This window comes from Aedes aegypti, chromosome 2 (genome assembly GCF_002204515.2).
Source record: "Aedes aegypti strain LVP_AGWG chromosome 2, AaegL5.0 Primary Assembly, whole genome shotgun sequence".
In the NCBI taxonomy this organism is placed as follows: Eukaryota; Metazoa; Arthropoda; class Insecta; order Diptera; family Culicidae; genus Aedes; species Aedes aegypti.
In genome coordinates this window covers 430,916,950-430,940,795 of record NC_035108.1, presented here as the reverse complement: position 1 = coordinate 430,940,795, position 23,846 = coordinate 430,916,950, and the positions used below count along the sequence as shown (strand labels likewise).

The following is a 23,846-nucleotide window of genomic DNA, read 5'->3' as shown; positions in this document are numbered from 1 at the left end:
AGGTCCAGAGTGTTCCGTTCGCGCCTCAGGGCTTCAGGGAATACTTCGCCGTCGAAGCGCGCTGTTTTCCATCCTCGGGCTTCGGTAGAGATACATCGCGCAGCCTTCTGCCCGCCTGGTATTATACTATAGCGAATCGATTGATGATCGCTATGAGTATAACCGTCATCAACGCGCCAGTTCATGGTACCTAAAAGGTTAGGACTACAAAACGTGACGTCGGTAATCGATTCTGCACCATTTCTGCGGAAGGTACTCACTGTACCCACATTTGCCAGCTCTACATTTCATGCGGCCAGGGATTCCAATAATAGCTGGCCTCTTTGGATGGTGCAGCGGCTACCCCATTCCACAGCCCATGCATTAAAATCGTCAGCTATCACTGCTGGCTGCCGATTAGCTAGTTCAGCTATCATCCTGTCGACCATGTGGAAAAGTTCCTCAATCGACCACCTTGGGGGCGCGTAACAACTGGAATAGAACACGTAGTATCGCAAAACCGTCATTTGAGCTAGAGACTACTTCTGGGACTGCGTATCGTCCTGTCGTCCCTATAGCTGCTAGCTGTTGAGACCTATCCGCCACCCAGTTCCCGTTGTTGGCTGGTATACGGTATGGGTCCGATAGTAAAACCACGTCAGTCTTGGTTTCTGAAACTGACTGCCAAAGCAGCTGCTAGGCTGCATCACAGTGGTTTAAATTTAACTGTGTTACTTCCGTTTTGGCTGCTTGGATACTCCGCTTGTGCCCGGACATTTGGATCCGCCCGTTAAGTGTCCGTTGTCTGCTCTATCGACACATATTAGGCACTTAGCAATTTGCTTACAATCGCTTGCCTTATGGCCTTCGGTGCCGCATTTTCTGCACATCTTACTTCTGTCGGGACCATTGCAATTCCACGACTTATGGCCCTTCCCGAAACACTTGAAGCAAACTTCAGGAGGCTGTTGTATGCTCAGCCGGCAAACCGACCAGCCTACCTATGCCCGAGTTCTTCGCTTTGTTGGCCTCTGCGACCGGCAGCCTGATCGCCGTCACTTGGGTGCCCTGCGGGCCCTTTCTAAAGGTGGATGGCCTTACTGGCTACGTCGATGTCACACTGCTCTTTGAGAGCATCCGAGATCTCCGCTGCGTCGGTGACCTCATCTAGATTTTTACACTGGAGTGTCGCTTCAACAGTAAGGGATCTTACATCATTCGCTTCCTCCGTTGTGATAACGAGGGCTTCGCCTAAATTCCTACGTTTCGCTGTTTTCGGTTTAGCGCTCTCCTTGGGCTCCGTTTTCAGTTTCCTCTGTTTTTTCTTATTTTTAACTCGTATTTGTAGTGTCCCTCACCTTACTATAAATGAGGTACCAACCGTCAAGTACCAAATTAGATTTTTATGGCTAAAGGCTACTTCCTTCCACGTTGAGTGAGAACGGTCTCTTTTACCATCCGGCGGTTGGGCCGATCAGTCGTGCCTAATTAGTTCTCTCAACCCTTGTATTGATTCTTAAGGTAATAAAGTAGTTTAGAAGAAGTGTCTCCGCGTGCAGTTATTGTCTAACCGAAGATACAATATATATAATAGTATCCACTGGTTCCTGTGGATGCACTGCCTGATTCGGGTTATCCCGTGGCTCGTTCTTCTTGGCTTTCTTGGCCTTATGCTTGGTGTTGGCCTCTCCTTTGTTGCCATGTCCTCTTGATCGCGGGGCTTGGCTCGTGCCAGCTTTTCCGCTCTGGAGGACGGCCGCGTAGGTCACTTTTACCTTAGCAACCATACGTGTTTTCGCCACGTATTCATCCCCGGAAGATCCCCTCTTCCGCATCGTGTATCGAATAATATCATCAGATATATTCGCGTTGCCTGTGAAGGAAAACACTTCGGTCTGACACGACCTAGTGTCTTTTTTGCCTTCTACCTTGCCAAGTTGTTCCTTGGCTGTCTCACAGTCCTGCTTGCAGCTAGGGCTGATTGTCGCAATTTCAGTAGACTTTTTTTCAAGTCTTTGCTGATATTGCTTTTGCTCTTAACAAACTCGATGATGACATCAAGTTGCCCAGCAGCTACCTGCATTTTAGGGAGGTACTCCCTATTGCGATCCATGGCCTCGATTAGTCCCGGGCCATCGGTCACCTCACATGTTGCACTGGAGCGGCCAGTACCTGCCGTCGTCACAGTATCTAGGCTTTTGCCCACACTGTTTTTACTAAAGATGATGTTGGTCGTCTCCATCCATGGCGGGAACCTTTGCCGGTCCAGAAGCCTCTCCTTCACATTCCGCTAGTTGTTTGTTTTGGTTGATCATCTCTTATGGGTCCCCCTAAGAGCCGCTATCCAACTCCGCTGGAATAGTCGCCTTTATGATCCCATGGTTATCTATGCAAGCAGGGAGGCCATGCTAGGGTTGACATAGTCCTTTATGGGGCACTATGTTCAGAGCCGGATCGGCACAGGTCAGGTAATGGCAACTGAGCCTACTCCCACTCAGTTGGAACAACTAGGCGACGAATTTGGAACGTACTCTAACGCCTGCCTGGTTTTACGGGACGGGGGCAGCCTGCGCCATTAACCCACTCGCCGTTTCAGGCCAGTGTCACCCGACCCGGAGTAGAATGTCGCCGCGGTCAGCCTCAAAGCATGTTATCCAGTACATATACCGTTACTTGTCCTTTGTCGTGCGCTGCCACTATACATAATTGGGGCCGTACTGGCGTTGGTCCCAATGTGCTCGAAGCACTCCTACACGCAGTTCGAATGTATGACAAATGGTCGAAAGACAAAGGGTCGAAAGGACAAAAGGTCGAAGGACAAAAGTTCGAAAGGACAAAAGGTCGAAGAACAAAAAAGAAGGGACAAAAGGTCAAAAATCTATTTTCAAAGAAGGAAAAATTTCCCACCAAGTAAATAATTTTCGACCTATTGTCCTTTTGACCTTTTGTCTTTCGACATTTTGTCCTTTCGACCTTTTGTCTTTCGACTTTTTGTCCATAAACCACGTAGTTCCATGCCTTGTCCGTTTGTATCGCGACCAGTATGCCATAATCAGGATCTCACTGGCATCAATCCTGATGTGCCGGTTGGCACTCCTGTTAGTTTGGGCTAAGGTGCTTTGGTACTTTAAGCGGCACCGGTCACTGTGACAGAGTTGCATTCGGATTTTTGTGATTTTTATGAAGGTTTATCAAAGCCCACTGTGAACTCCACATCCTGGGCAACTCGCAGAAGTCCTGGGGGGGGGGGTCCGTTAAGCCCCTGGACTTCCGTCCCTGCTGCCCCTACAGAATACACTGTGCAAAACGCATAATGCGAAACACTAAGGGTGAATATTTAAACTAAATTACAACATCCTTATAATCCCACCCTTATTTAGCCTCAGGTTTGAGACTGGAGAAGGGCAGCCGATTATATCGGAGAAACTTTGTCGTAAATTTGAGGCATCCTGGGGACCCAAAATGGTCATTTCAAGGGTCAAACAAATGCAGGACAAAATGTTATCCAACTCAATCGTTTCTCAAAAAGTTTACGCTGATGCGTTTTTCTTGAAATTCCTTGATATAGTGGCCACATTATAGCCGATTCAGGAAATTATCTGTAACTTGAAATTTGCCTACCTCCAGGGGCACAGAAGTACTGCACCATTTTCAGCCGACCTGACCCAGTAACCCACCTGAATAACTCCAGACACATGAACATTCCCGAAATCTTTTGGCCACTTTTAGAAACTAGATATGTGTGCCAGTACACACTAAACTCTTACGGTGAATTTCACCGTAATCTCAACAGCTGAACAGTTCGGTGAAATAAAACACCGTAATTTCGTTGAAATTTTACGGATTACGGTGATTTTTCACCGAATACTGTAAAAAATTACCGTACTCCGTTAATTTATTTCACGAAACTGTTCAGCTGTTGAGATTTTACAGGAATCCGTAAAATAATTTAAGTGTGTATACTGACAAAAAATAATTTAAATCCGTTAAGTACTCGCTGAGCGGTGAGAGTTTTAGTAATTTTTCTTTCACTCAGGCCTATACGGATTAAAGCCGCATGAATTAGGGGTCACCTGTGAGGTGGACTTTTACCACCGGAACAGGCAGTCCATAGTGTTAATTCTTAGCCAATTGAAACAACCGCTACCGATACTAAACGGCTATCTAGGCTGATCGGGAAAAGGATTTTAACATTAATGATTAACTCCTGACGTGTCTAAACCGCTGTCTGATTCTCTAGATTTGTGCTCTTGAGGGTTTGAGTTTTGGCTTCGTTTCATCTTTACCAGAAAAATCGTTTTTTTTTTTCTTTGCGTTGTTTAGTTCACACGAGTGCAATCGAGCTCAAACTTTCGCGTCGCCGAAGTGATATTTTGCTATTGTGAAATGAAAATGCTTATTAAAGTATCTACAGCAGCTTAATCAAGGATGGATGGTCATTTTGGTGAGCTCGTTTTATGTTTTTATTTCAAATTTACAATATATTATAAAACGTAATGTTATCATGACAACGGTGGGAATGTTGCTTAAATGAATTGAATCAACAAAATATGAACAGTTCGTCACTGTAAGTGTCGACATAGACACTTGCAGATTAACATTAAAATCCCATATCTTCCCTTTTACCTGTTTTTTTTATATTACAAAAATAAGCTTTGGTTCGACGCTTAAAGTGTCGGCTAACCGTATGTTCACATTGTCTTCAGATTACTGATAGGTGATTTTTTGAACTGAGGTGCATGAATCGCATCACTTACCAAGGTGAATTCTGATCATGCAGCTATGATCCTTTTCCCCTAACAAAACTCCTTCCCGTGACAACCATGGAGATGCAGAGGTGATCTCGGTCTCTAGTAACAATGGATGTCACACTAATATTCCTCCCTTTCCCCGATGACCGTAAGGACGTGGCCGGCGCCGTTATTGACTTTTTATTGTTTGGAGTTATCGAAGATGTACATTGAAGATGGAAAGCTACTCCCAAGCTACATCTCTTGGTTCCTTGTGCAACTTCGATTATTCTGGTCAATCACGAAGCAGCAACTACAAATTGTACGGTCATCAATGCTTATGCTTATATTGGTGCCGTTGAGTTTGGTTGGCAAACTTGGCATCCGACATCGATGTCCGCTTCATAGTATCTATTTGCTTGTATTAGTCACGAAAAAGATGTAAACAAAACTTCATTCTTTTACTTCTATCTTACCATATGTTTGCCTCCAGAAAAATCCGCTGCAAGGTGTGTGATGTACCTGCTCTCCAACAGGGCGGAGAAACCCGTATTGTGGGAGATTTTCGTTTTTGTACCAAAAATAGGCCCTCGACAGCTCCATTTTCCTTCTTTTTTTGAGCATGTTACTTACTCGCATTTTTGTCCTTTTTGGCCACCAATATAAGTTTGACATGACCACCGGAGAAGCCCGTATTATAGAACAGTTATGTTTTTGTACTAAAACTAAGCCCTCAACAATTGAAATTGAGCTTCTGGGTATTTATCATATTACAAATGTCATACCCATAACCAAGGAATGACCACCCTTATAATAACATTTAACAGCATCGATCATCATGAGCTATTCTTTATATCAACAGGTATCTGCATTCGCATCCGCCTTCGTCGACAATATTCCGCTGACGACGATGATGGTGAAGATCGCCATCGGCCTTGCCGAGAACGAAGCGCTCGATTTGCCCCTCAAACCCCTCGTTTGGGCACTCGCCTTAGGAGCCTGCTTAGGAGGTATTAAAGTTTCCTCACAACAGCCTTCTTTGATCGTTGAACTGATTCTACTAATGTGTGTATTCTTCCAGGAAACGGTACACTGATCGGTGCCTCCGCCAACGTAGTATGCGCCGGAGTTGCTGAGCAACACGGCTATAGGTTTACCTTCATAGAATATTTCAAGTAAGTATTCCTCTGAACTGTTCAGGGTTGTTCCACGTGACTAACATGATCCTTTTCCACTTATACCTGCAGAGTCGGTTTTCCAGTGATGGTCGGCAGCGTAATCGTGTCCACCGTGTATCTGCTGTTCGCCCACGTAGTTTTCACCTGGCATTGATCCGCTGGGATCCCGGAATCTTGTACCGTCATCGAATCCTCGTGCGCTGCCATAGATTGAAGGTCGACGTTCGCGGTCATTTGGAGCAAATTCGATTCCGCACGAGAGCTTCCCAGAGCACCGGACCGAACCCTGCGCGACTGGAAAGCATAGAACAAATGATGTGATATCCTTCCGAAATCCCAATCAACTGTTTAGAAATTACACACTACTGTTTACGTTAACGATCATTAGCACATTAGGAAGGGAAGCAGAGCAGACCCTGGCGCACAGAACTAAGAGCAAGCTGAATCCCCCTCCGCCAAGCGGACAAAATGTCAATTTCATCGGTATGATTGAATCAGCCCAAACCCTAAACTAAGCTGAGTTAGTTTACCCTAAGATATGAAAAGTAGGTTCGACTCATCGTAGCAAGCCGATACTCCTCAGTGAGCGTCTTGTCTCCGATTGCATGAAAACTCCCCGCCCTCTTCGATCCAAAACTATCCGCATCCTTTTCAACTCTTTATTTCGTTTCAATGCTCGTTTACTCATTAAGTCCCTTGTTCATAACAAATTAGATGCTAATGGATATTTTTTTGTTTATTTTCTGTTTTGTATTGAATATTTACAAACTAAAGTGTTGAAACTAGTTACGTAGTATCTCAGCTCTAAACAAAACTATATATTTGAGTTAGTTAGTTCAAAATAGCTAGAAAATTAGCTGATTAAAACACAACTGTATAATAAATATCTTATTTAATAATAAAAAAAAAGAAAGCAGAAACGACATTCCACAAAAAAGAAACTAAACCTCTCAAGAAGAGTACGGAAAGAAATGTCTAAAAACAATCGAAAGTCGCAAAGAGTAAGAAAAACAAGAGACACGTTTATCATAAGGAAAAATGAAGTATATTTTTAGAATTAAAATTTACTATTAGCAAGCAGCCAGATTGCTAAACTCCTACTGCGAAAGTCAGCAGAGAAACAACAGGAAGAGAGATTTGCGAGTGGAAGTGTAGAACTCACCGAGAAGCCGATCAATAAAAAATACTAAAACAAAACCAAGCTAGTGAGTTATTTAAAACGATTACTGTTTGCATTAAAATCAACTCTATACAATACAATTCGAGCTGCTTTCGACCAGTTGCCATTTGATTGCGTTTCATTACGACTGGATCTGGGTATGAATTCATCGGAAACCGAATCAGGACGGAAGTGGAGCGGAAGGCATTGGAGACCGGAAGTGTCAGACAACCAATCGAATTTAGGCTCATAGCCACATCAAACCCGGATAAAATCTGTCCGAAGCTGGGGAAACGGGAATGTCTTCTGAAGAATGGGAGAGTGTTATGTACAGTTCTTATGTTATCCTACGGATAGAAAACAGCAGCGTAAGGAGACGCAAGTATGAAACGAAAAGAGACAGAGAATCAGAACACCACCACCCGTGAGAGCGAGCGCGTAAAGATTGAAACTAAATTGAAGAAAAAATAACTGTGAATGAAAACTGTTAAAGCAACCTATTTGTGCAGAAATAGGACAAATAAGGCGAAGCTAGTAGGAAATTTATATTTGAATCAATGCAAAACAAAAAAGATATAATAAAAAAAAGCAGAAAGAGGATTTATCAGTGTCGTCATTGTTATGAAAGAAATTGAACCCTTTTGAACCAATTTTTAATGATTTTTTTTTGAAATTTATTAACAAGATGTCTAAACCTCAGGCTAATTGTGGGACCAAAGGCTTCACTTCCCTTCCACAGAAATATCAAGCTAAGAATAGAGGAATTGAATACCGAAGATTGTTTTTTTTATGATTGACAGTTTTTCCGACTTTGTAAAGCTCAGAGTAATTCCATGGGGCCTTTCTTAGCCGATTGGTTTAAGTCCGCGGCTACAAAGTAAAGCCATGTTGAAGGTGTCTGGGTTCAATTCCCGGCCGGTATAGGATCTTTTCATAATGGAAATTTCCTTGACTTCCCTGGGCATGCCACGCGATATACGAATGCGAAAATGGCAACTTTGGCAAAGAAATCTCTCAGTTGATAACTGTGGAACTCATTGAACACTAAGCTGAAAAGCAAGCTCTGTCCCAGTGAGGATGTAATGCCAAAAAGAAGAAGAGTTCGTTAAGTGATTTCTCCTGAGATTTCTTCTGGCCCTTCAATGAGTACCTCCAGAACTATTTATTAAGGTTCCTCCACCAATTCTCCCAGGAATTCGGCCACAAATACCTCCAACGATTGCTCAAGAAATGCTTGGAAATTTTTTTTCACTATATGCTCAAAGAAATCCTCCACTCCAACGAAATTACCTCCAGTAATTTTGACAGGAATTATTATCCCAAGTTAATTGAGCGACTATTTCAAGATTTCCTCCATAGATGACCCGTTTATTCTTCCATCGATTTCTCAAGATCTTCCAAAGATTCATAAAAGAATTCTTCTAAGAAAATCTTCAAAGGATTATTGCAAAATTTTTGAAGAAAATTAATTTAGGATTTCCTCCAGGAATTTGTGGTCTTGAAATTGTATTTTCCTTCAATGCTTAGAAAAAATTCTAATACCTGATAAAATATCTGCAAGATATCCAAGAGGAATTTCTTCAGCAATCCCAGGATAAATTTCAACAACGCAATTTACTTCCAGTGTTGATAGACTCACACTCAAAATCTCAATCAATACGCTCTCCCATGAGAGCAAACTCATTAGAGATCTGCTTTGTAAATCTCACGCTTGAGATTTTGATGCAAAATCAACTCAATCAACTCAAACCGTAAAAAATGATTCAGTCGCAAAACCTGGCAAAAACTCGTGAAATCCGAATGTTGTTGTTTACGTTAGAAAGGATTACTAAAATTTTACCAGACTAACAAGAAATTATTGCCGTGTGTGAGTAAACTGTGGAAATACGAGACAATGAGTTGAAAAGGTGAGCCAACTCATCCATGATTTTTTGACTGCTGAGTTGCATGATTGACAACTCACGCATTAAAAATCTCAAGCGTGAGTTGTGAGAAATTGAGTTTTTCACAACACCGTTTACTTCATAAACCATTTCAATATTTTGTGCAAATAGTACGAAACATTGGGGTTTTCAAAAACTTCTTCCAAATATTCGTTCAGCAATTCCACTAGTGGTACCTCCAAGCATTTTTTTTTACATATTCGATTATTTGAAAAAACATTCCTTGAACGCGTCCATTAATTAAATTATTTGAAAAATAAATCTATTATGTTCTATTAATAATCTATTAATTTCTCCATGTAATTCCTCTGGGATCCTGTTTTAAATAAGTCCATGATTTTTCTCTAGAAGGGATGTTCTTTGAATATTTTACAGGGATTTGTAGCATTACACCAAAGAATTCGTAAAGTGGTTCCCGCAGGATTTGTTTCAGAGGTTCCTTGACGGTTTTGCTACGAATTTCATCTAAGAATCGTTCCTGAACCTCTCTTTGAAGATGTCTTCTGGATATGAATCCAATAATTAGTTCATAAGTTTCTTTTCGCGTATTTTTAAAAATGTTTTCTCTTGATTTCTTCTAGGATTTATACCATACCAACATTTTGGAGTAAGAAAAATCCCAGAAAGAAATTCTGAATGAACTTCCAAAGTTATCTTTGGACTGTTGTAAAATCCTAATTTAAAATATCCTTAGGAATTCATGAAATAAATCAAAGTAAAATCACAGATAAATTATCATGACGATATCCCAAGACAAATGTTGTATGAATTTTGTAATGTATTCTTGAAAAAAAAAAATAGAATATGGCTATACCCTAGAAATCAACCTTAGATTCCAAGATCTATTCCTGAAGTATTTCAAGAGGAAATACCTTCAAGTATATGTTAAGAGTTCCTTGGAGGTGTCGTTTGTCAAATTTTCCGACGAATGGTTGAGCAATTCTTGGGAAATTGGTTGAGATTTTTTGAAAACTTTTTCTTAAAGCATGTTATGCTAAAACTCTTAAAAAACTTGTACATTTTTGATAGCATGTTTAGAGAATTTTGGTCATAAAAATATTGGATTCCTGGATAAATTCAAATAATTTACATTTTGATAAATTCGTTATCGGACGTTTTACTGGGCAGTGGATTGTAGAAGCCTAAGCAATCGTGTTCTTATTCGCGTGAATCCGAAGTGTTTTTTTTCCTTTCTCCGTTAACGCGAATTTGTTGGATGATGATCAAAGCAATCGAGTTCGTTATTCGGCAGTGGTCAGTTGCTGCACAATAGAGCAGAGGTTCTCACCCTTTTTGACTCGCGAAGAATTTTGTTTTTTTTTTTTTTAATTTGTACGCGTAGCAACATGTTCTTCAACATCATGGCTAATATGGTTTTATTAATCTGGAGTACAACATGTATAGCGTACGAAGATACTATATACCCAGGGAAGTCGAGAAAGTTGTATTTATGAAAAGATCCTTCACCGGAGGAATTTGAACCCACGACCATCAACTTGGTCTTGTTAAAGAGCTGCGCGTTTACCGCTAAGGCTATAGGGCCCCTAAGATTTTCCTGCTACTACATTGTAATAGAGTCACATGCTGGTTTAGGCTTAGTATTTTATTAATTTTTCCACAGGTACTCATGATTTTTTTTTAATTAAGTAAATGGCTTGAGAACGATTTTATAAATTCAAGTGATTCTTTTACTATTGCATTCATAAAGGGTTCCGACGTATTTATGGAAAGAAAACGTCCAGGAAAGTCTCCAGAATTATTGAAAAAAGTGAGAAAACAAACTTGTCACTTTTCATGTGACTTTTTCATAGCGGCTTCAAAAAGCCTACTTGATGACAAGACCAAGTTTGCCAGGACCGCTAGTAACAACCTAGGACAGGACGTGACAGCTCGTTGTTTTTCAGCCTTGACGATACAAAAGCCAGTGCTACCAGTACCCTTTTTAAGCAAATCTTGTGAATAATTTCAAATATTAAGGCTCATAATTTGATTGTTTCTTGCACGTTTCATTCAGTCCGAGCAATAGAGAATGCTGGCTTATTTGAAAATCATGTTTATACTCAAAACCAGCGATATTTCAGAGAAAATTGAAACAATTCCCATTAAATTGCTTTCGCTATTTTTTATTCATTAGCATTGTAGGAGCACATGGGGTAACTTAACATTGTATATAAATGGATTTGAAACAAAAAGATTTTATGAAAATATTTCAAGCTTCTGATAAAAACTCTACTTTTAAACTAGCAACACGGCTAGACTAGCAAAAAAGTGCCCTGTTTCATTGGATCATTGAAGGTAGTTTTTGTCAGTGCTCATCGCATCAAAACAAAGGCGCCACTGTATATGGAATTTAACATTGTGACAGCATTGCTGCTCTGTCAAACACACAAAGCTACGGTGGCGCTATCTATGCTTTCCATAACGACCGTTTTGGTTATTTTAATGATCCATTCAACTCAACGATGTGAAAGTAGGCCTATCCAAAACGACCAATTTGAAGTGGTCTTTTTTGACAGGTAATTGGTATCAATTTTCTACTTTGACCTGACACGTCTTGGTTTAGGTGATAACATAAATTAAACAATAGCTGCAGCATAAATTTGATGCTAACTGTTTTGTCTCGTAGAGGAATCATGACGATCTGCGGCGAGAAAGTAACGATCCAAAAAAATTGAAAACATTTTTATCGCATCTGTAAAAAACTTACCCGTTTATATGGCGAACACGAAATTATTGCGACACATTCAACAGGGCAAAACTTTTCTACCATTGGGTAAAAATCAACCAAATTGTGCACACTTTCTCATTGATGTGTATTGTTTACATGCTGTCAAACTCGAAGTCGTATTTTACGATTCAACGAAAATGGAGGCGAACCAACGCGAGTCGACAGAACAAATTCTTTCCAAACACCTGGAATTTCCTGACCTGTCACACCGGCAGTTGGGGAAAATGTTGAACATTCACCATTCAACCGTCTCCAGAGTGTTGAAGCGGTTCCAGGAGCGGTTGACGTTGGATCACGGCAAAGGAGCTGGAAAAAATGGGACCGGAGAACAAAAAGACGGAAGGAAAGGTGAAGCGGATGATTAAAGCAAATCCCAACGTCTCAAGCCGTGATTTGGCTAAAAAGATCGGCATGTCGCAGAGCTACGTCCAGAATGCAAAGAAGAGAGCTGGACTACATACATACATGATACAGAACTTTCTAAACCGCGATGAGCGGCAACAATCGACGGCTAAAACTCGGGCACGGAAGCTCTACGTCAGGATGCTGACAAAATATGGCTGTTGTGTGATGGACGACGAAACGTATATAAAAGCCGATTTTAAGCAAATTCCGGGGTTGGAGTTTTTCACCGGCAGAGCAAGTTCGATGTAGACGACAAATTTAAGAAGAAGAAAATGTCGAAGTTCGCCTCCAAATATCTCATTTGGCAGGTCATCTGCTCTTACAGTAAATGGCGAGATCTACAAATCTGAGTGCCGCGAGACGCGCCTTTTGCCGTTCTTGCAGCAGTACGACGAAGCTCTGCTATTTTGGCCAGATTTGGCATCATGCCACTATTCTGAAAGTGTCTTGGAGTGGTATAAGGCCAATTCTGTCCATTTTGTTCCAAAGGACATGAATCCGCCAAACTTTCCGGAGCTGCGCCCGGTGGAGCACTACTGGGCAATTATGAAGCGGGAACTTCGAAAGAGCAAGAAGACAGTCAAAGACGAGAAGGAATGGTACACAAATTATGTCACGCTAAATCTCAACTTTTTCCACCCCCCCTTTGTCACACTTGTAAGTATCGGTCAGCCAATCGGGAGCGTCTTGGGGACTCCCCGACTCAACTGCCTCAGGGTCGGCACGCTTACCGTAATTTACCGCGAACAGGGAATCTTCGCACTCGAAATTTAGGAAAACCCACAGCACTTCACTGTTCAAAACTCCTACTTTATTGTCTTCACTCTAACAGTTTTATTTGGGCTACAACCTTCTCTCTATCCACTTCTTTTCTACACTTTCCTCCCACTTTCTTATGTACTAATCTGACCTTTCACTTCGGGGCCCCTTCTTCGCACAGCTACCACCTGTCCACTCCTTCCTTGCGGCCTGGTATCGGCCGCCGGCGTTCTCCTTCCACGCAAGTATGTTTCGGCCACGTCTGGCCACGCTCTCCGCGGGTTGGCTTGGGGGGACTTCGGCTGCAGTCTGCTGGGACCCTCCTACGCGTCCTAGGCTACCGATTTGGTGACGGATCGGTCTTCGGCTAATACGATGCCGGAAAGTACCCGGAATTGGGCTCTAGGACGTCGTAGGGCGGTAATAGAAAAATGGTGGTTTCTATACCAAAAACGGCGGGGTCCTGGTGTCCACTCTCCGCTCACTACTTTCTCACACAATCTTTCGTCTAACTTTGTAACTTTTAATATCCAAACTGTAGCTTTCCGACTATTCTCTTCAGCTGTATCCGGGCAAGTGAACGACCAGTCATCTGCATTTTTCCCAAGAGGTTCTTGACCTAGGTCGTCGGTCATTACCCTTTTTCGTTCGGGATATCTACGATGGCCCCCATTTCGCCACCCCTCATGGCCGCCCGAACGCTATGCTACCAGACATCTGGTGGTGGGTTTTGGGAGCTCGGTGGGTGGTAGCCTGCATAATTACGGTCAGCTGACATATGCTTGCCCTAGCTGTATGCCTAGTGCTACTGGGAAAAACCTACACAACTATTACAAACATTTCCTGTCATATATATCAACGGACCAACAAAATACAAAATCCCTTCAACACTATCAATCAACAAACCAAACACTTACACACTTTTTGTATGAGTCCTCCGAACATTTTGTAAGGCTTGTCACGCTTGGCTCGACCCCCTCCCCCTTGGAGCATGACGTAATTTGTGCATGACCCCGAAGGACATGTTAAGAAAATGGAAAAAAAACTGAGAAACTGGTACCGGATGACACTGAAAAGACTTTGATAGAGGGCATCAAGCGAAAATGCCTTCAATTTTACACTCAAGGCTCCATCGATTTACTTTTCTTTTGATTTTTGAAGTAAACATATGTGTAAAACTACCCTTAAATTTTAGTATGATTCTAAACATTATAAGAAAATTGGCATGGCATTTTCGGTGTCGAAATAAATTCGTGTTCACTAGACAGTTTCACAAAAATCAAAATGTCTGGGATTTAACCAGTCACCCCAAGTCCTAGTTGCAATACTAAAACAAACTACCAGACAAATTTTCATCCAATTTGGAGAAGATTAGGAGGTGCCTCAAGTCAAATTTGTGTTTTTTGGCTATTTTTTACATATAAAAAATTCTAACGAGAATTTGGAAACACGAAATCAAAATAAATACCACTAGTTGAAAGTATTATTAGTACTTTACAACTTTTGAGAACGCTGTATGTCGATTAGAGATGGTTTTGACCTCATAAAATTGATTTCTGTCCATTAGAGTACCTGTAGAACATACATTTCTCTACAGTTTTTGTTCTACGAGATTCTTAACCTCATGCCTAATCATAAAAGTTCAATCGTAGTATTATTCCTTTGTCATTTCTGAACATTATTGTAGTACATCATTTTTGTATCCGAATTACAGATAAATTGTAAAAAATCATCGGAAATACGACATTCCTCATTCCCCTGCATTTAGAGCTGCTGCCAAATGGCGCAATTGCTGACATGTTACAAAACTGAACATAGTAGCTTTGCTTTTTCAATGATGGATGATGATTGAAGAAAACAGCTATCAAATGTCGTCAACGCAGTCGTGTTTCAAACAACATTTGCATTTGATGCCAAGCAATTACAATTGTGCTATAGCCCCGAGGTCAAGCTTCTCGACTACCGATCTTGAATCAATTTTATGAGGTCAAAACCATCTCTAATCGGTATACAGTGTTCTCAAAAGTTGTAAAGTACTAATAATACTTTCAACTGGTGGTATTTATTTTAATTTTCGTGTTTCCAAATTCTCGTTAGAATTTTTTATATGTAAAAAATAGCCAAAAAACACAAATTTGACTTGAGGCACCTCCTAATCTTCTCCAAATTGGATGAAAATTTGTCTGGTAGTTTGTTTTAGTATTGCAACTAGGACTTGGGGGTGACTGGTTAAATCCCAGACATTTTGATTTATTCGAAACTGTCTAGTGTTCACCCTTTACTATCGACTCAAGTCGCATATAATAGAATTCCATTCATCAGTTCCGTTATCGACAATGTTTACACAAATTTCACTTTTCATACATTTTCATGGCATATTTTTGTTGCTTTTTACAAAACCACATCCATCAACTACAACAACCTTGCTAAAATTCTTATACAAATCCGTAAATTGCTTGTGCTTTTAAAGGCTAAACCTTTTATGTAATATTTATAAAATTTTGTTGGTTTGCGGGATTTCAAATTCCTGGAGGAATAACAGAAAGAATTCCTGGAGAAACCTCCATAGGAATTTGGACATGAAATCCTGAAGAATTCCTGACAAATTTCTTGGAGGGACCCTACAAAAAACTCTTTGGAATATTCCTGCAGAAATAACGGAGAAATGAGTGAACGAAAGTTCAAGGAATTAAGAAAGTAGTTAGGGAAGATTACCTTAGGTCGGCCCTCTTTCACAAACTTTCACACTTTCACTTTTTCCAATAGGGTGATGTGCTAGCATCCATCGTATTAAGCATTGATCAGTGAGAACTGTAATTTTCCCAGTTATACAGTGAATGATGCTGATACAAACCGATGCCAAACAATTCTTTCTCAAAACGGCTTTAGCATTGTACAATAAAATTTTGACAAATCTTGATCTCTTTTTGGAAATAATGCAAAGAAAATGCATCTTACCGTATTCTCAAGTATCGTTTTCAACTCCGTCGCAATCAGTTTCCAGATTCGTCTTACAACTTACGGCTCACTGTGATGTATTGAGTGGTTAAAACACAACATATCAACGCCATAATAAAATGTTTTACTAGAATATACAGATCTACGGGCATCTCCCTCCATCCCTTCAGCATGGTGGAATATACTAATTTCATTTAAAATTAATTGTTCGTCATCAAAATTCAGCCTAAACATATGAACACAATTCCTTTTGACCGTACAACTATGGCATTTGCTCATAGTATAGCGAAAACAACACAATCAAAGGAACCGTATTTTTACGTCGAGCGTCGCGCACACTTTGATGCGCACAAGCTTTTTTTCTGAGTACGACGGATTGAACTTTGTTTACATTCTCAATTATACGCGGCGGTTGAGGAAATTTCGTAAAATTTGGTGATTTATTGAAGTTTTACGGCGTGTGATTGGAATGAAATCCTTCAATGAAGAAGTACGAAGATTTTCCATAGTGAAAATAAGTGCCCGGCGAAGTAAGTCACCCACAGGGGCGGAAGAAACTTGTGTTGGAAAGTGGTGTGGCTCAGTCGATCGTTAAGCATTTCTCTCAAATCGTGTTCGTCCATGCGATTTTGGTGAAAAAGTGCAAAGTGGATAATTGAACTACCGAAATACAGTAGTTTTATTGCATTTTTGGTGTACAAGTGTACAAACCATAACAGCTTTCACAAAATTGCACTTGGAAAATGAATCTATGTTGCAGGTAAGTTGGAATATCCGCCGTAGTGGAACATTTAAAGTTTGATACGACGAATAGTAGCGCTTACGACGATGTAGAACGAAATCCTACGTCTAAAATCGTTAACATAACCTGTTGTCTAACAGATAAATTGTATCAACTTGCATTTGGCTCATAGTAGACCATTGTAATGCAAAACGAAAAATGCAGAAAACTTGAATTTTATGAGCATTGTTCACCAATGCAATGCTTTGAGGTCGTTCATCCCTCCCTGTTGAAGTCCTGGCTACGCCTATACTAGATGTGGTAATTTAAAAATTTATATAAAAACGTATAAACTAACATAATGTTTTAAATTTAATGTTATGTCAGTGGTATGTAGAAATCTCAACATTTGTACCGTCTGATTTACAGTAGACGTTTACCAATCTTCAAAAGAAATCCAATATTTGCCTTCTGCTATTGGGCATGTTAAAACTGCAGTCGTTTTATTACGTTACAAGCTTCAATTCAATCGACCTAGTAAATTTGATACTACCAAGAGCCTCATCAAATACATTCAACAGACAATCAAATATGCGCATATGTGTCGTCTCGTATTAATCTGATTGCAAGTTCATGCGACAACCACAAAAGTGATATGTAATTATCCTTCGTCGAACTAGTCTCCCCTTGCTGTGCAGTGCTAAAAAACGTGGTTTTTGCTACTGTCAAAACCCCATCATGGACATCTCAGCTCTACCCGAAGAAATGTTGCGTGAGATCTTTTCCATCCTCCCCTTTAAGGATCTGCTGCGCTGTTCGTTGATCTGCTTGCAGTGGCATCGCATCGCCGAACCGCTCATATATCGCCGGGCCTGCATACGAATCGGACTGGACATGGTCGGACACGGTCAAACGCTGTGGGACAGTGCCCGGCAGTATCACACCGTCATTGTGGACAATCCGCCGTGTTCGCGTCGATCACTGGTCAACCTGTTGATGCTCCCATGCATGGTGATCTTCAAGCCCCGGGAAGTTCAGCTGCGCAATTTTGTGGAGGAGAGTTTGCATAAGTTTTGCCGACACGGACACCGACTGTTCGAAAAAGCTGACACTGTTTGCGTCGAGTTGAACGACGCCAGACACAACTATTCGCACGAAGATGTTGAAGAGTTCATTTTTAGCTTTCCGACGGTGAAGCACCTGGTTTGGGATCAGTACTCGCTTGCAAACGGACGAAACACAATGGTGATCGATGCTCCTCTGCTGCAAAGCACTGTTATAGACGATTCGGTAAATGCCAATACGTCAATCCTTCATGTAATTGGATGCGATCAGTTGCAGCATGTGAAATGTACGCTACGTTCAAAACGTTTTGAAGACATTTTCTGCAGTTCGTTTCGATGCTTACATACTCTGAGTTTAGATATTCGTTACCATGATTGCAACATAAGTCTACCGAAGGATTTGCCTTCCCTGAAATGGTTAGAACTATTTTATAATGAAGACCTTACATCCAGCGTTTTCGAATCTATCGTTAACTACTCACAACTTATTGGATTAAAAATAGCGTTACCCAAACACCATGAACCTCAACAAAAGATAAATTTGAACCACCTGTTTCATAGCCTTCCGGTCCTTCAGTCAATTGAACTGTCCGGATTATACTTGGATGTCTATAACACGATTGAAGCGCATCACATGGAAATCCTGAAGTTGAAACACATTACTCTAGCAAATCCAGTACTTTCGTTCAACGCCCCAAAACTCGAAGTTCTTTCCATTTGTGAAGAAAATGTAATCAATTTCTCATTCGTCAACAACGACAACCGATTGAAAAAAGTGTTCGTTGAACTCACTAATCAACGCTGGGGGGAAGTGATAAATGCGCATTTGAACCCATTTGTCCAGATGCACGACAGCGTAGACGAACTCGTGCTGGTAAGCTCGAACAATAGCGCACCATGTGATAAGTCATTCTTTGAGCAGTCACCGGTGGACGTTTGCAATTTACAGCTACACAAGTTCGATATCAGTTGTGATTTCGTGGAAAATGCCCACCGCTGGAGATATCTGAAAGTAAACGAAGTAAGTGACAGTTTTCATTACAAGTTATCTGATGTGGTTATTACTTTTGTAGCGTCTCGTTTTGAACGATTGCTGCGTAGTTTGCAACTGCAAGATGGCCCAATGCGCAAAACTGGGGAATGACTTTCAAGATGTCCCGACTCTGCTATCCACGGCGCCAGAAATTGTCATAAGACAAAGTAGAGAGAATCGATCCATGCGAACCAAGAATGTCTTTGGATCGAACTGGATAAACCCTTTGTAATGGAGGATCTTCGGATAAATAAAAAAAATAACACACGATATTATAATGTAATTTCTGATTGTTCCGTTCTTTAGGCTTCATCGAGTCAACAAACTTTTCACAGGCTACAAAGCACACTAAATCCTGCAAAACTTGGTGAATTTCAGGACTTTCCAAAAATATCTTCTTGTTTAATCTTATCGTACCCAACGTCTGCCTTTAAGGATTTCCAAATCTTCCATATGCTGTTGAAAGTTAATATTCCAATCGATTTTTTTAAGTAAATGGTATCTGATCAAGATTTGTAGTATTTTATGCCAACTTTCAAGGGTTACATCATAAAAATGGTTCACCTAACTGGCTGATGATGCTGGCTCTATTCCAGATTCTATTGGGGTCAAAACATGCTAAAATACGATGTGGATGCGTAAGGATATTCCGAACATGTCCAGTGAAACATGCACTGGCGTAAGAACAGGGAGGCACGGAGGCCAGGATGATTACCCTTATAAGAGTTCACTAAAGAAATACATAGGGAAAGGGGTGGAAAAATTCAAACCGAGCTTGTTACGAATGAAAAACAAACTCCAATGACTTTTCATCACTAACGGACGATTAAGAGTTTTCGTGTTGATACGGAGATGAATTTAAGTGGAAACATCTACGAAAACCACGTTAAAAGTTCAGAACTGATGTAATAGTGTAGGTAAAATAAACATTTCCATCATATTTTGGGAACGATAAAAATATATATGGAAATAGATTTAGCTGTCTTAGCCTTAAAGTTTTGTGGCGTTATATAACATCTCAGAATTTGATGTTGTGCGATCGTACTATACAAAATTTTCGATGTTTCATTAGATGATATCCTTAAGGTGTTCATTTTACCACCCCTTTCCCTTCATCACTAAAATTCATATAATGTCCGACAAATTTAAAATGGACACAAATTAGCAGAAATTTCAAGTGGGTTCAAAACATTTGTAAGGATCTTCCTTAAAACATCATTTCAGAAGTAATTTTATCATTTTTTGCAGAATCTATTTTCTGGGATTGAATTGCTGTTCAATTCCAAGGTAGAGGCATTCTGGCAAAGTTCTGGGGAATCCAAAAATATTTTTGAGGTACTTCTAGAAAACATTGTTTTTTTTTCATTAGAGGTTTGAAATGAAAGGCCCAAAAAGAAACACTTCAAAAAATTTAAAGAAAAAAGGTAAATTCTAGGAGTTTAGAAAAATTACAGAATTATTACACGTATTAAGTGCCATAAGAAATTTCTCAACAAATTTTCAAAGTGATTCTGTAAAATCTTACATTACGAATTTTACCATAAGACATCTTTGGGATTGTTCTTAAAAATACCGTCAAAATTTCCACGTTAATTTTCTACAGTTCCTACCACAATAATTAAAAATAGCCCCTCCCAATTAGTTTGTTTTCTGCAAGTCGGGGAAAAAATGTTACTACATAAATCTGTTCACCATAGGACCCGTAATCCGGGGGTAAATTGATCACTTGGGTCAATTTGATCAGGTCGGTGCCGAATAGCATTTCTTTTCAAGGATGCTTAATACTTCGTTGACATCACAGACATTCCATGTTTTATAGTTTATAGATGTCTTATGATGATTTAAAACTACATATTTCAATTTTATTAAGTCAGTTTTGCATAGAAATATTCAAAGTTTTTAAAGGTGTAAGCAATATTGTTGGAAATGTTTGTACTAAACAATCCACTGGTGCTAAGCCAGCATGCAAACTTTTAGTGTTAAGAATGTTGTGTAAGCTTGAGTGTGAACTACTGAACTCATTTTTGAAATCGTTCAGCATTACAAGAATAGTTTTTAGCTCATAAAACCGTTTATTGTTAACAAAGTGCTTATTTCAAAGGAAATTGCATACATTTAGGCGTATTGTGCAGATTTGCAAAGTTTAATTTCACAATAAAATTATGATATACACGAGTTGTAAGAATGACATGACATCATTTTTAGATTCGGGAGACTCAAATTTAGTTGATAGGAAATTTTGTTATTCCAAAATATAGTGCTCAATTTCGCCCCAACGTGTCATTTTGAATTTTTGGTATAAAAAGTAATTTTATGAAAAAAATTATTTCATAAAAAATCGATAACACAAGCTGATAGAGATCAATGAAGTACTGATTTTATCGAAAGCGATTGGGCAATATTTGAATTTTAAAGGTAAACATGGCAAAAAGTTGTGAAATTGTGATCAATTTACCCCCGGATTACGGTACGAAGATACTGTACACTGATAAAAACTATGTGGTAATCCCCAAGTAACCATAAGCACTAATAATAAGCCCTTAATCAGCATCATAGATGCGTACATGCATTATAATAGCACCACAAATGCTTACACACCTTATAACAGCACTTCCGCTGTATAGAAACCCTATTACAGCATCATTAATGCTTCTAAGCCTGATGCATACAGGCATTAAATAAGCACTATAATAGCTTCATATTCGAATACAGGGAATGTTTAAATGCCATCCAGTGTTTTGACAGATATACCACGTGCTTTGTGTTTGCATATAGTGGTAAGAGGGAGTCAAACATAAATCTTCTCACTACTACAATTGCAGGTTTTATGACGGGTAAAAGTGATGGTTTAAATTGGTCACTTTTCTTTCCAATACTATTCATCTTATGTGGCCGTATGAGCAAAGGAGCAGGACAACAACTCAACAATACGGGTGTCGCAGGTTCGAGACGCAAAATGAGGAATTTCATCATCATAAAACGAGGATCAAAATGTGGCAATTGCAAGTCCTCAAAAGGATGAAAACTACCAAATCGAATATGTCTGATACGGAGAAGTACTATCTGTATCATTTTATTAATTTTTTTGCATACTATTAGAGGTTTCCGTTTTCATTCATTTATTTATTTACCTCGTGTTCCAGTTGCTTGGCCGCATACGCGAAAGCTCTCTGGCTACGTACGCGAAAGCACAAAATATTTGCCCTAAAAACCTGGCGAAAACAACAGACGTTTCTAACGTGGTCTTATATCAGCATTAGTGGTGCAAAGAAGCACGGTTATATCTTGGCACTATAATGGCACGCTATTTCGCCTTTTGTGGCATTATAATAGCATTATATGCGTTTATAAAACTGACATGCATCAAATGATTACCCTATATGCGCATATAATGCTGTTACCGTGCCGCATTATCGTGCTTACTGGTTACTTGGGTCTTTACTTTACAGATCCGTGCTCTTGAAAATTTGAACTTTGGCTTCCATTTATCTTCACCTTAAGTTTGCGTGATGCAAGCTTTATTTCCTTAATTAATCCATATTCAAAACCATTATTAGTATTGTTCAAATTTAAGACGGTACGTCACCTATTTTTGGTTGTCAAACAACTCTGTTTTTTTATTAAAAAAAAAACGTGCGTACCGTTTTGACTCATATTCCGAACACTTAAGGCTAACCACGACTTCAAATGCATATTTGTAGGCATATTTGATTAAATTTTAATTTCTTCGCAAAGTCTAACGGTTAGCTGTTGGGTGTACCGCTAAAAATGCTTATTTTAACTGGTTTAGTATTGTATTTACATAAAAGTTTTAAACAGCATTTTGATTCAAATGCCGTACACTGTGTTCATTCTGTGTCATATTCCAAACACCTTTATTCGAATTCCGAACAGCATGAATAAATCGTATTGAAATTATTAATTTTGCAAATAAATTTATCTGAGCTTGTTTAACTGGCCGCGAACTACAGAATAATCGCTACTCCCGAGGTATAAAATAGATTGGAAGACGATCAAATTGAACTTCCATTTCCCGGTAATTTAGTAACATATTTCAGCGATACATTTCAACTAAATTGTCATACAAAAACCGAGTGTTCAAAATATGAGTCTGTTTGGAATTTGAGACTAAACGGTACATCCTTGAATGTGTTGTACTACCGTCGTAGGGGGTAAGTATTGGTCAAAAAAGGATATGTACGAATTATTTATTGAATAACTATTGCAATGTTGCTCCAATAAACTTCAAATTTGGTGTCTATGTACTTTGATGATACATTAATAACTGTCCAAAAAATTAAAGAAAAATATTTATTCACAACGGCACTATAAGTGACCGAAAAATGACCCAATCTCACCCCATAGAGGGGGTAACATTGGGTCACTGTAATTGAATTAAATTGTTTTTGAGAATATGGTTGCAAAACCATTCACTGCTGAAAAATATTGTTGAAATACGATGCAAATAAAACGAAAAGACGTCTAAGATGTTTTACAAGTATGATAAACCCACTTAAAAGTAAGATAATACCAAAAAATATAAGAGCTATGAGAAAAAAAATAAGTTCAGCATTTATCGTCAAGTTAACATACATTTTCTAGTTTTTTTTTTCCTTCAAATTGTCTTCAAAGTCTCATTGCTATAAAGCCTTTTCAGTTTCCCCAAAGGTGTACTAAAACAGTGATCATTTTAAACCTTTCCAAATAGTTAAATTTCGGTGCGACATTCCACGATCAAAAGATTTCAGGCAGTTGTTGACGTCATAATCTCGGTATTTCAGCGATCCAACTCATTTGTACTTCCGTGAGATGTGTCTATGGTATGAAAATATGTAAGGTACAGTGGGGGAAGTGTATCAGTGGGGTAAGTGGATCGTTTGTCAATATAAAGCATAAATACTTGAATATGTTGAAAGTTTTCGCACCATTGCTTCTTTTTAGGTTTTTTTTTTTTTTTTTTTTTTTTTTTTTTTTTTTTTTTTTTTTTTTTTTTTTTTTTTTTAATTTCTTTATTAGTATCATTCCAAACATTACATTCATTTCTTATATCTAGGTGTTCTGTGTTATTAGACAACACTATCATCCTAATTTGGTAAAACAAATTTAAGATTTAATTAACATTTTGTTAACAACATATTACATTTCATTTGCCGTAGCAGTTCAGTTTTTTTACAGGTGAGTTGATTTCA

General features: G+C 39.4%; 2 protein-coding genes across 2 annotated transcripts in view; both read left to right on the top strand.

Moving 5' to 3' along the window:
* The window catches only part of LOC5569868 (P protein), a 255,338-nt gene extending 247,742 nt beyond the window's left edge, over positions 1–7,596 (top strand). Inside the window, exons 11-13 of the mRNA XM_021847734.1 lie at positions 5,572–5,719; positions 5,791–5,884; positions 5,957–7,596. Coding sequence (XP_021703426.1) covers positions 5,572–5,719; positions 5,791–5,884; positions 5,957–6,041 — 327 coding nt within the window. The 3' untranslated portion in view covers positions 6,042–7,596. The remainder of the gene's footprint in view (positions 1–5,571; positions 5,720–5,790; positions 5,885–5,956) is intronic.
* A 9,507-nt stretch (positions 7,597–17,103) lies between these two features.
* LOC110676052 lies at positions 17,104–18,924 on the top strand. Its single transcript, XM_021842539.1, has 2 exons — positions 17,104–18,636; positions 18,698–18,924. Exons 1-2 carry the CDS (start codon positions 17,299–17,301, stop codon positions 18,887–18,889), a joined length of 1,530 nt encoding a protein of 509 aa, XP_021698231.1. The 5' UTR covers positions 17,104–17,298; the 3' UTR covers positions 18,890–18,924.
* The last annotated feature ends 4,922 nt before the right edge of the window (positions 18,925–23,846 follow it).

Bases quoted from the DNA above. Each gene is read 5' to 3' on its own strand.
- LOC110676052 (XM_021842539.1), top strand. From the start codon at position 17,299: ATGGACATCTCAGCTCTACCCGAAGAAATGTTGCGTGAGATCTTTTCC. The intron at 18,637-18,697 runs GTAAACGAAGTA...TTACTTTTGTAG, and splicing joins ACCGCTGGAGATATCTGAAA to CGTCTCGTTTTGAACGATTG.